This window comes from Pelodiscus sinensis, chromosome 31 (genome assembly GCF_052426305.1).
Source record: "Pelodiscus sinensis isolate ZL-2025 chromosome 31, ASM5242630v1, whole genome shotgun sequence".
NCBI lineage: Eukaryota > Metazoa > Chordata > Testudines > Trionychidae > Pelodiscus > Pelodiscus sinensis.
The window spans coordinates 6441801-6454756 of record NC_143082.1 but is presented as its reverse complement, the minus strand read 5'-3'; the positions used below and the strand labels follow the sequence as shown (position 1 = coordinate 6454756).

The 12956-nt window shown below is 60.7% G+C and overlaps 1 protein-coding gene across 7 annotated transcripts in view; it reads right to left on the bottom strand.

Moving 5' to 3' along the window:
* PRKACA (protein kinase cAMP-activated catalytic subunit alpha) overlaps nt 1-12956 on the bottom strand; it is a 50895-nt gene that overhangs the window by 19511 nt on the left and 18428 nt on the right. Inside the window, exon 1 of one of the 7 annotated variants that reach the window (XM_075902207.2) lies at nt 10318-12107. The exons of 4 other annotated variants lie outside the window; for them this stretch is intronic. In XM_075902207.2, coding sequence (XP_075758322.1) covers nt 10318-10507 — 190 coding nt within the window. In that variant the 5' untranslated portion in view covers nt 10508-12107. Of the gene's footprint in view, nt 1-100; nt 141-2895; nt 3475-10317; nt 12108-12956 lie in introns of those variants that run through there. 2 more of the 7 variants (XM_075902212.2, XM_075902208.2) reach the window with 2 other exon arrangements.

The window sequence follows — 12956 nt, the reverse complement described above, 5'->3', positions numbered from 1 at the left end:
CTGGGAACAGAACCCAGGAGTTCTGATTCGCGACCCCTTGCTCTAACCACTAGATATCACTGTCCACTCCAAAGCCAGGAACCCGTCTCCCATTACTTACTCTGACCACTTGCACTCTTACTCATCACACTGCCGTGCAGTTCTGTTGTAAGGATGCAGGATTTACAGTTCACAGCACAAGGTATTAGTAGAACACCTGGGACAGGAACCAACCCCGGTACACGGAAAGGAAAATGCATTAGAAGGTCGGACCACTTAGGACCACAGATCCAGTTAACAAAGCCTTTTTCTGCGGAAGGGAAATCAGAGCCTGATTCAGAGACCAGCAGGGCACATCACCGGGGCTCTGGGGGCCTGTAATTAGGAGAGATCAGAGTTATCTGGAAGAGAGTTGAGTCTCCTAATCAGAGGGCAGACTGCTCTTAAAGAGACATGGCCAGTTTTAGGCCCAGCATTTGGGATTACAGATAGTTTCTTGAGAGCATCATGCTTCACCTCTGGATTTCAAACCAAGTTCAAGTTCTCAGTCCCCACTTCACGGTGCTCCATGACCTGCCTTGAGGGGGAACCTATGTGGGCTTATGACTTTGGCAGAAGGATAATGGTTGACAACTCTACCTCACTGGTACAATGGCACCTCCACCATGGGGAAGTTCTTTGTGCAGGAGCCCTCTTGTAGGCTGTGGAACTACCTGCCACATGAAATAGAGACCATGCCCAACCCAGACACCCTTCTTTGACCTACCAGAACCTCTAGAAGAACAAGATGCTCCACTGCCTTCATTTCTCTCCGGGAGAAGAGAGAACAAGCCCTATGGCATTTGTGCAGTCACATCACCTAATGCACGACTGGAAGCCATGCACATACTAGGGTGTTTAGAGCAGCCTGGAGAGGGAAGAGCAGCCTTGTTTCTAAAGTCCTGTTGCAGGATCGGGGCCAGGTCCATAACAAAAATCAACTGTGTGGCGCGGAGGCTGGGGTTACAAAATGCAACCCAATTGGTCTCCTTATTTGGGGGAGGGGGTTGGTTTGACAAAACTTTACAGTTCTCGCTCCCAAAACCAGTCTTGGGACCCCAGCCTTGCGAATAAAAACAGGGGAAGCCGGCTAGAAACAAAGCGAAATTGACTCATCTAATTTCACCGTGCCCCAGAGGCACAAAGGGCATTAATGGTGAATAGATTAGAGGTTTACAGGGATGTGGGGACCTTGGAACGCAGCCAGCATTTAAAAGAGGGATCATGTGTCCTGCCGTTTGGAGTGTGAACTGGTAGGGGGTCAGGGAGCCAACACTAAGTGCTTTTAAGATGGTCACTACAAGGATCGTTTCATTCACCACCAAAATGCAGCCACCTCTGGGGTGAAACATGGCAGCTGTTTAATGACACTGCTGAGATGCGAGTAGAGAGATCCTGAAGCTGCAGGCGAGGGGGAAGAAACGCTGGGTCAACACCCATGCAGATTCCGTCCTTGCATAGCTCACGCCCAACAACGGTTCTCCGGTGGGAATGAGCTTGTAGCATTCACCTCCCTCCAGCCCCAGGAGCTGTCTGCACTGGGCAGCATTTCTGGCCATGGGCGGGTTTCCACGGGGATGATGCCTGACCAGGCTGGGATGAGGGGCTGGGCAAAGTGCAAGCACCATGTGAAAAAAACATCCCTGTTGCTGCCCAGAGTCTTACTACAATTCCAGCTACAGCCCAACCAGTCTCATGCCCCCGGCTGCTCCAGATCCTGATCTTACCCAGCTGGAACAGATGAGAATCTGCCTCTTCCCTTGCCCCATCCTTGCAGTGCTGGTGTCTGAAGGGTTAAACCCAGCTCTTCCCTGCCACAGGGACCCACTGTCTCCCTCTGGCAAGCCCCAACCAGGTTTCCAAAACAAACTGCTTCATTTCCTTTAATGAGCCAGTGGGGACAGAGGCCCAAGGGGGCAGGAGAGGGGGCTGGAGCGTCATCAGTCCAGGGCCTGGCTCCTGATGCAAAGGATCTAATGACACCAGCCCAGTTTGAAATCTAGTGCAACATGGTCAGGTGCTTGCAGCCCATGTTACACCTGCCTGCTCGCGAACGGCTGCAGGGCACGGCCGGCCTGCCTCCCGCACTGCAGTGAACTAGGGCGCCAGGCCGGGGGCTGTGGGACTGGGATACGGAGCCCTGAACCCCCTGCTGGACGGCTGCCAGGAGGAAGGAGCTGCCAGGTTTCGGTTACAATTACATCCAGGCCATGGTGCTGCACTAGGCGCTGTACAAACAGGAGCCATGCTCCCTGCCTCCAACAGATCAAGATGGCAAGAACACAGCCAAGGCTGCTAGCAGAAACGTGCATAGCTAGGCCTATTGCATAGCCTATTGGCTAGGGCTCTAATGTTGAGCAAGTCACTGCCTTGCTCTGTGCCTCAGTTTCCCCTCCCTGCTCATGTCTCTTTAGGCTCTGCGCTCGTCTCTAGGAGTAAGTGCAGGGCCCTGAGCTACGGTAATGTGACCAGACGCAGGCAGAGGGGAGAGGCTGGGTCTCAGAGGGTTAAGCAGATCTCAAGGGAGCTGTATACTGACCAGCACTGGATTGTACCTCGCGATGTCCCCAGAAGGCCAGGGAAACCCAGCAGAATTCACCTCCAGCCTTTGAGAGACGTGGGCTTTATGGGAGCGTGGGTCACAGCCTGGCACAAGCTCTGCTGGGGAGAGGCCCTGGCCCAGACTAGCAGGGGGAGCTGTGGACTGGGAGAGCTGGGGGGCTGGTTGGGATTACCGTGAGCCTGCCCAGAGTTATCAGCCCCCTTCTGCAGAGGAGGAAGGGGCAGATGCTGACACTTGAAGGCACTGGGGATCCTAAGGGAGGGAGATGAGCACGCGCCCCGCTTGGGATCCCCTCCCCAAATGCCCCCCCTTACCGTCCATGCTGTGACCCCGGCAGGCCACTGGCGGTGGTTAGGAGGTCATGGCAGGCAGGGAGGGACCTCCGGCCTGGCGCCTCATGGGGGACTTTGTCCCAGGCAGCAGGAACAAACACGACCTCTGCTTCGAGCCTGGCTTCTCCGGAGAGCCGGGGCGAGAGCCGAGCCAGCGCAAGGCCCAGCACAGCCCTGGGGCGTGTCTGTGACGCTGCGTCTCCCACGCTGCATCGGAAGGGACAGTTTAGGCCAGGCCGGAAGGCCCCATCGTGGTGCCCTGATCCTCTGGCAACAGCTGCCTTCGAGCTCCCTTGGCCCAGGGGGTCTGTGCCCGTTAGCACCAACTGCCCCTGGATACAGCAGCGTCCGCCTCCAAGGCCAGCCTTGCCCGGACCCGGGGTCCTGCCAGCGACGGATGTGCCGGTGCCACCAAGCCACGGTCTGGATAGAGGCAGTGCCGGCGGGTCTCCTCGCAGAGGCTCAGGCGACGGCAAACCCCCAACGCGTCCCTCCCCCACCTGGGAAGCGGGGCAGCTGGGTACTGAAAGCAGCGCCGGCCACCAGCCGCTCCGTGGGTTCGGATCTGTCAGCGTGACGCGCCCAGGGCGGGGGCAGGGTGGACAGGGACAGAGCCGATCACGTGGCGGGAGTGCAAATAAAGCGAGACACCAGAATTACGCTACAGTGCCCCAGGGTCTATTTATACCCAACAACGGCAGCTCCCCCCACGCTGCTCTAAGTGGCTCTGTCGCCAACACCCCACCACTCGGAACCCCGGGGCACACGACTCACAGTTGGGAAACTGAGGCAGAGAGAAGGGACGGAATCTTGCTTACAGTCCCGTGGCACGAGGGGAACAGAACCCAGGAGTCCTAGTCCCAGCGCCCCCTTTGCTACGCACCGCACCACGGTCCCCACTCAAGCCAGGAGTCCTGTCTCCAAGCCCTCTGCCCCTTTCCTGCTCTAACTCCCTGCACCATGCCCCTTGTGGCCACTACAGGGTACCCCACAGAGCAGAGATGCCGAACCGGGGTTCTCTGGGGCTTGCACTGCCAAGCCAGCATTACACGGCGTTCCCACTAGGGGTCTCCCCTACGCTTGGGGTCCCCAACACCGTCTGGACAAGGCAGCCGCCGCCTGCTTAGGTGTCTGTGCTGCAGGTAGCCTGGGATCTTAGGCAGGTTTCAGCCCAAGCCCCTTCCCGTCCAGACACAAACATCTCTGACCCCCGTTGGGAGGGTCTAGCCAGCCAGGCAGGGTGGGGCTGGAACCCCGGGGGCCAGCCAGCCTGGCTGGCGGCAGGGTAGGAGTTAGGCTCCACCCTTTCCCCCGCTGAACCCAGGCGCTTTGCCGTGTGTGCCCACAGTCCCCCAGTGCCTTCCCACAATTCCCCTGCAGGGCAGACAAGCCTTCCCCGGATTGCCAGAGCGTCGCAGCACTGAGCCCGGGGCAGTGGGAGGGGCAGAGCCAGTGAGGACACTGGGACGCAGACACCTTGGCACGAAGGCTGCTGAGCCTGGCTGGCTGGGCTGCCAGGAGCTGGCTTAGCCCCGAGAAGCTGGCCAGGCTGAGACAGTCCAAGGGGCTATGGCTGCGGAGCCAGGGGCCGGAGTCATTGCAGCTTTTCTCCACAGCCAGGCTCCAGCTGGGGCAGGATCAGCCCCGCAGCGTGGGGGGGTCAGGGGCTCACAACACACCGTGCGGCAGGTTACACGCACCCCTCGCCCCCAAGGGAGGGGAAAAGCCCCAGATGGAGCCAAGAAAGCCACATGCCTCCTGTTCTCTTGCCCTCCCCCGGGCATAGTAACCGTGCCCGAGCCACGAGATAGGGATGTCGGCGTGTAGCGGACTATACGATTAACCGATAAGCCTGGGCTCCATGGTTAATCTTCTCGATTATACGCACCCCCCTTTGCTGCCTCTGTATCAGAGGCAGCATGATGCGGGGAAGCAGGAGTTGGTGCTGGGGGAAACTGCCTTTTAAGCTGGCTCCCCCCAGCACCGGCTCCAAGGTGCCGCCTGCTCCCCCACCCGTGCTGCTGCCTCTATCAGAGGCATCGGGTGGGAGGCTGCCGTGAAGCAACCTCTGTCCTCAGCGAGCCTGAGCCCATCGTGGATGGAGGCTGGTCCCTGGCAGCAGCCCCTGTCCGCAGGGGTGGGGTGTCCGAGCTCCCCATGGACCGAAGCTCGAACCTCCCCTTGCGGACAGGGGCTGCTGCTGGACCAGCTTCTGTCCACAGCCAGCCCAGGCTGCTGCAGACAGAGGGTGCTTCGTGGCAGCCTCCCACGCAGAGCTCGGCCCCCCATCCTCTCCTGGCAGCAGCCTCCGTCCACGCAGAGCTCGGCCCCCCATGGACAGGGGCTGCTGCCAGCCAGTCTGTGCAGGGAGCTGGCTTTTAAATGGGCTCCCCTTGCGGACCAGCTCCCACCTGGCACCCTGTGCTGCTGCTTCTGATAAAGAGGCAGCAGCATCAGGTGGCAGAGGGCTCCCTGGAAGCGGGGCCGGGAGCACACTGGCTGCCGCCCCCGCCCCCGGGGACTATCGAATAGTCGTGTAACCAATAAGAATTCATGCAGTTACACAACTAGCCAATTACCCGCTATCTAACATCCCTACCAAGAGATACAGTCGGAGACACAACTTGAAATCCCTTCCTGCCCCCTCTCTTCATTTGCTGGCTCCTCCCTGAGCACGCTCATTATATACACAGCGCCAAAATGCAGCTGCTTCTGGGGCAGGGACAGCGGCTGGTTAGCAGTCACACTGCGGTGCGGGAGAGAGAAGGATCCAATATGCTCCGAGCTGGACTTCAGAGGAGGTGGCCCGGCCTGAGCCAGGCTGGGACGTGTCAGGGTGATTGTGGGACCCGCTCCAAAGGGCAGGGAGGTCACCGGACACGCTGACGTCGCTTTGGATGAACCAAGGAGCACTCAGGAAGCTGGGCGGACTGGGAGCTCAGACCAGACTTTTCCAGCGCTGTCAACGGGCTGAAGATTGTGCTGTGGGGAGGTTCCCAAAAGTGCTCACACGTTCCTTGGCTAGAGGCTGGCTGACACGATGAAGCATCAGCTGGCCACCTGGACTAGTCAGTCCAAGGGCTGGCAACCCCAGCACTGGGCATCCTACCCTCTCCTGCACTGCCGCCAAAAAGCCTGACTTTCTCAACTCTGTGATGAGCAGGGTCTTCCCTTCCTTGGCAAACACCGCCCGGATGGCCCCGTCCAAAGAGCACCAGGCTGCCGCCAGACCCTGCACGAAACCCCTGGATGCCAGCTCGCTCCCCCCCGCCCCACTGGAACAGATGAAGGACAGAACTTTGCCGCAGGCCCGGAAAGCTAATGGAGCAGCAGCTCCAATCAATTTCCCAGTGACCAGATTTCATGCCTCACTCAATAAACGCCGCTCTGACGCTGGGCCATGCATGTGCGGGGAGAGGCCAAAGCTAAAAGCTGGAGAAAGCCCAGCCCCCTTTGCTCCACCTCTCGGCCAGCTGTACCTCTGCTCCAGCATTCGCTCATGCGGGGAGACGCTGGCTTTCAGTCCAAGGAGGGGGAGCTGCTTCCTGCTGCTCGGGGCAAGGGAACCAGCAGCAGGGGAAGAAGGGACTGGGATACCAGAAGGGGGAAATTCATCCACCATCAACCAGAGATCTAGTAGCCGGCAGGACCACTGACCTCAAGGAAGAGCTGGAAGCTCCGCCCCAGGGATGCTTAATCCTGTAGCGCTTCTCAGTACAGACCCACCCCCTGCTCTAACCACTAGACTGTGCTCTCCCCGAGCTGGAACAGAACCCAGGAGTCCTGATTTCTTCACTAGTCAACAGAGAACACGTGTGCCCCAGAGCCAGGAACAGAAGCAGGAGCCCTGCCTCCCCTTGCTCTAACCACTATGCCCAATACAGGAGTCCAGGGGCGACATTCCCTCACCTTGGGCACTCCCCTCATGGGTGGGAATCGAACTCATGAGTCCTGGTTCTCAGGCTGCAGCTCGAGGTAACACGCTGTCCCTGGATAGCTGCTGCAAGGACCCCATGTCATCTGCACTGTGGGCCCTCTGTACCCCCCGTCCAACCCCCCGCGCATGGGCAAGGCCTCCGCTCAGCAGGCCGGCAGAGACTGCAGCTGGACGGATACAAGGGCCTCCCCCATCCCCAAACATGCGCCTCAGCTCCTGGGCTGTTCCTGGTTCCCCCCCGCCGATGGCAGGCAGCCAAGCAGGGATCACTTAGATTCACACACACCCGGCTCCGCGCCCATCACACAGTGAGCAGCAGACAAGTGCATGCAGGGAGCCACCTCTGGGGTGCAACACGTCCACTGGCGAACGTCAGCAGGAGCAGGGTAAGGGAGGGAAAATGGAGACAGGCGAGCCGGGGTGGGGCCGGCCTGGAGGGGGTGCTGCACCCCATCCCCCACAGCCCTGACCTGTCTGGGTCGGAGGCCAGTCTCATTTAGACAGAAGCACTAGCATCGCCAGCCCCTGGCACTGGGCTCCCTATGGAGAGGGGACAGCAGCCCCCTGGGCACAGTGCCCCCAGGCACCCATGGGGGGCAGCAGAGAGGGGAGAACAGCTCCATGGGCACCGCACCCCCTAGTACCTGTGGGGGCAGCAGGGAGGGGAGAGCAGTCCCCTGGGCACCACACCCCCTGGCACCCATGGGGGGCAGCAGAGAGGGGAGAACAGCCCCCTGGTGCCCGTGGGGGAGGCCGAGTGTGGAGAGCAGCCCCCCGGGCACAGCGCCCCCTGGTGCCACACCGGAACACTGCTCACTGCAAAGGGAGGGCTCTGCCTATCCAACACCCACCCTGCGTCCCTGCACAGCGCCCCCTGGTGCCACACAGGAACACTGCTCACTGCAAAGGGAGGGCTCTGCCTATCAAACACCCACCCCGCATCCCTGCACAGCGCCCCCTGGTGCTGCCCTAGTGCACTGCAGCGTCCCCTGCAACTCCGCACGTCCACACAGCTCCCTGGGGCATTTGCGTCAGCCCCCCACCCCTGCGGCGGTTCCTAGGAGACGGGAACGGCAAGAGGCACAGACCCCACTTCCTCCTCAGCCCCCCACTGAGCATCGAGCTTCCCAGTGGCGTGGGGGGGAATATTCACCACCACGGCTCTGAGGCGATCGCAGGCCGTAAGGGGTTAACCCCAGGAAGCAGAATCTCAGCTACCCAAGGCCAGAGGGGAGCAGCTCGGTTTCCCAAGGCTTCCACCCCCTCGTGTCAGTCCGGTAGCAGCTTCCGAGGAGGAGGGAGCAGGTCTGGGGCCTGGAGCCCCTCTCCTCAGCCCCTGGGAGGGTCCCTCCAGGGCAGACAGCGCAGAGGCCCAGGCCTGCGGGGATTCTCTCAGCTGGGAGAGCTTAGGGTGCTGATCTGGTGTGATGTTAACCAGGGGCACAGACTCCCCAAGCCTGGATGTCTGACACCAAGAGGTGGGTGGGCACCAGCAGAGGGAGATTCGGCTGCTATGGAGGCCTCCAGCCAGCCAACAGCTACTCGGGAACCAGCGGCTGTGGCATAACGAACACACCGGGGGTCCTGCCCCTTTAATGGGCAGCAGCTATGAAAGGCTCTGCCCCGAGGGCCGCCCCCACTAATCTGGGTTTGCCAACTGCTGATGCTCCACCCAGGAGATTCTCCAGGGCTGCCCCCACGCCAAGCGTAGCAAACCCCTGATGCTCTGCTCCACGCCGTGCTCTGCTGGGTCAGAGAAGGGGGGAGAGCCAGCGCCAACTGGTGGATCAGACACAGGCCTGGGAGCTCGTCCTGGCCCTGCCACTGACTTGCGGCAAGACCCTGGAGATGTCACTGGCTGCCCAGTGCCTCAGTTTCCCCATCTGCCCAACGGGGAGGATAGCCCTGCCTCACACGCAGGCTGCGAGGATAAATGCATTGGAGGCTGCGAGGGGCTCACATGCTAGAGCGACAGGCCCTCCGAAGCACCTTGGATCAAGAGACTAAACCCAGCCCTCCTCTCAGCCTGTCAAGCCACCTGGTCTCCCCACACCAGGAAAAGAAGCCTGGACCCCCCCCAGTGCCCACCCCAGCACCAAGAGCCCCTCCCCCCCAACCACTAGGCCCTATTCTCCACCCAGAGCCAGCAGTCCTGGTGCTAGCAAGCTGTACTGAGTGGCCACCGCGCACTAGGCTGTCAAGAGCCAAAGCTGTGAACAGCTTGGACCATTCCTCCGGCCGTGCCCACGGGATCTGCAGGCCACGCTGGGAAGGCCCAGGCAGCAGAGGGTTAAAGGTGCCAGAGGCTATTTTAATCCTGGCTGCCCTGCCAAGGCACTATTGTTACAACCTTGTTTGCACATCCAGGGAGCCTGCGGTGGGAGAGATGGCTCATCCCTGCATCCTCCCTCCCCTCCCTCACCCTCCCTCCCTGCAGGGGAATCCCTCCCACCCACCCACAGCTGGGGCCAGGCTGGAAAGGCCTCCTCATCTGTCCTGAGGGGAGGGAGGAATGAAAGCAGGGTTGGGGGAATGAGGAGGAGGAAGTGGAGGGGGATGAAAAGGACAGACACAGGATGTCAGAGAGGAAGTGACACATGAGGGCATAGGTCTGTCCCAGGGAAGTGGCCAGGACTCTCCCGAGGAAGGGAGCCAGTGAGTCCTTGTGCCCCCTTCCTCACATGCAGCGACCAAGTACCTGGCAGCCGACCCGCAGCACCACCGGTATAGGAGGAGGAAAGGGAGAGGTGCCACACACCAGGGACTGGCATTCGAGGAAGAGAAGGAGGCAGAGACTTCAAACCCCTCCCAGAGCCGGGGACAGAACTCAGGAGCCATGATGCCCAGGCCTCTGCTCTAACCATTAGGCCAGCATGGAAGACTGGGAACCAGGACTCCTGAATTCTACGGCCAGCGCTGCCCCCATCTGGCGCAAGCAGAGGCAAGTCACTTCCCCCGCTGTGTGAGGCAGTTCTGCCCCATCACCAAACACACCTCATCTCCCACTTTGCAGGGAGAGCCTGGTGCAGGGGGAGAGATTCGCTGCCGCTTGCAGAACAGCTAGAGCCAGCGGATCAGAGCACAGCGCCACCCACCTGGGTTCTGGCGCCCAGGGCGGATGCCGGGCACGGAGAAAAGTTCACGCCACGTGGCGGGTTCAGCCCTTCCCACAATCAGAACTTGGGTGTCCCAGGCCCATGACCTGTCCCAGGCCTCCATGGCTCAGGAGTGGCGGGAAGAGGAGGCCCCGGGAGCGGAGAGCTCCTAAGCCCTCACGTGCTTGCCGCTGCCGTGCAGGGATCCTTCCCAGGAGGAGCTGGGGAGGCCAGACTCTGGCCTGCGCACTCCGCCCCCCAAATCCCACACATTTTGATGGTGTCTGCATCCCCTGCCCCCGCCAGATAGCTCGACTCACAGGGCCCTGTGCCGCGGCTGGTCCTACCCCTGCGGATTCCATCTCAACTCACTCTGCTCACTCCAGGCGAGCGTGTGCGGAGACACAGGGGCTGCCTCGCTGCCGGCCGGGGCCCCCGCCTCGCTGCGCGGCCCCCAGTAGAAAATCCGCCCAGCCAGACTCTCCAGTTTCTGAAGCGCTGACATCTTAGCCCCTTTGTTCCTGCTGGGGTTGGGGCAGGTCATTTCTCCTCCGTGGCTCATGTTTCCCTTAATTTATTTATCTCCCTCTCTCCTCAGCTCTCACAGCCAGAGTTGATGTGAAGTTGGGCCCCAATCCAGGAATCCTCCGGCCTCGGCCATTTCCCAGCAGCAGAGACGAGAGCAGGGTCAGGGAGCGGAGAAGCAGCCCCAAGCCCCAGCAAAACTCGTCCACTCCCAACAGAGATGGGGGCTTGAGCCGACTGCTCTTGACTTCTACCCGGGGGAGAGACTCTCCATCCAAAAGCTCCCCTGCCCTGCAGCAGCCTCAGAGCCTGGCTGTCAACGCAGAGGCGGGCAGGCCACTTCCATACGACTCCTCCCTGCACTTGCTCCAGGTGGCGAGGACCCAGGGACTCGAAATGGCTTCACCTTGGTCCCGAGCGTGGGCTTCCCTGGCAGAGGGCACAGGATAGGGGAGTCTGGTCACTTACGCAGCCAGCCAAGTCAGTTTCACTTCCTGGAGAGCAAGGGGAAGACGGGTTCTGCTCCAGAACTGAATGGACGGGTTTGCCAGAACAATGGCCGGTGGCAAGGGGCAAATCCACCCAGAGAGGCTTAAAGCAGACCCGTGGGTCTCTGCTCCTCTCAGATCCTTGGGCCGAAAGCAGCGCGCGAGGCTCCCTCTTGCTTCACTGCCGATCCTGTGTGTGCGGGGGAGCGGATCCTTGCCAAACACACTGTCCTACGGGTACAGTGCCCCGGGCTGCAAAGGAAACAGGGCTGGGCTTGCAGCTCACATGAGGCCTGAGTCAGAGGCACGCAGGTCCTGAAATCAGCTGCTGGAGCCCCCGTGTATAGCGCCGAAGAGCAGGGGGTCGCAGCGCGTCCAAGGCAGCTCTCCAAGCAGCGCTCAAACAGACCCACATTCAGAACCCCCGGCCCTTGCAGGCACCCTGCGGCTGCACCCCAGCGAGGAGATCTTGCTGCACCACGGGGTTTGACTCATGGCGTGCAGTCCCAGGCGGTACCGACCGCCGCCAGGGGAGGGACTCAGGACTAGTTGCTTGAAGGTTTCTTTACTTTGCCTTTCCCAAACAAGCCCTGCACTCCTTGACCTTGGGAGCGGGAAGCCACTTCCAGCGGAAGCCAGAAGCCGGATAGAGCTCCGGGGGAAAAGCAAGCGGGTGGGATGGGGAAGGAGGAGGCCCTTTCTTGTGAGTCTCAATTTCCAGGGGGCTGCAGAGACCGGAGGCAGGGGGCAATCTGGAAAGGAAGCTGCTCACCCTGGGCACAAGGGGCGAGGGGGCTACTGCGTCAGCCCCCCAAAGGTGCGGAGGAGGTAATAGACCAGCCGGCCAAACAAGTGCACCCAGAGGAAGAGCTGGATCCAGAACTGGAAGTCGAAATCTGAGCCCTCCTCGATTCCACGGAGGTCGCCAGGTCTGAGCTCCATGCTGCCGCCCCGATGACGCAGACCTCGGCTCCTGGCAGCCGGGATCCTGCCGGAGGCTGCCCTGCTTCTCTACGCCACAGCGGGCTCCCCCATGGCTGCCCAGCTTCCAAGCAGGCCTCCAGGACCCTTTGCAGAGCAGGAACGGGCTCTCCCGGGGAGAAGAACCGGGAGCAGGGTAGGGAGCAGCCTGCTTCACTCCTGTCGCTTCCTAGGCTCAGGGATCAGCCTGCCCCAGTGAGGCGCGCGCTAGGTATTGTTTCAGAAAGCGCCCCAAGGGAGCAGCCTCAAAGGGGGAGGGAGATCCAGGGCTGGGCACGCCGCCAGGTTCACACGAGGCCCTTAAAGGCATCAGCTCCCTGCTCCACATCTGCTCTCAGCTGCTCTCTCAGCAACCAGCTCTCCTCAGGGAACTGGCCCCCGGGCTCCCGTGGCAGGACAGGAGGTTGGGATCCCAGGGAACCTGGCCTGGCAGCCCGGAGCATCCCACTCTCAGGGGGAGTGGGTGGGAAGGAGGGAGGGGAATCTACAGCATCTCTAGAGCATCAGCTCAAACCCAGTCCAATGTGAAGTTAACTTGGCAGGTCTCAGTCCAGTCCCCAGAGGGAGGGGCCTCCCGCCGAGGGATGTAAAATCCTGTTTCAATTATTTAATGGGTTAAACGGTTCATTGATTAAACCGTTTTAATCAGTTCATTGATTAAACCAGGGTGAGCAGGAGGCGCTCCAGCCCAGCTGGACTGGAGTACCCTCCCCTTGCGGGTGGGCTGCAGTACCCCTTCCCCCATGGGAAGGGGCTGTTCCAGCGGGGCTGGAGCAACCCCCACTTGCAGTAGGCCCCGTGGGGCTGGAGCAGATCTCTGCCCATGGCAAGTGGGGGGCTGCTCCAGCCCCCACCAGTTAACTGTAACCAGCAAACATCACCCGCTAAGGTTAACCAATTAGTAAACCATTCACATCCCTACTTCCTACCACAGAATCATCCTAGACAGGACTCCTGGGCTCCTCACCATTAGACCGTGCTGCCTCCCAAGCCAAGAACAGAACCCAGGAGTCCCGA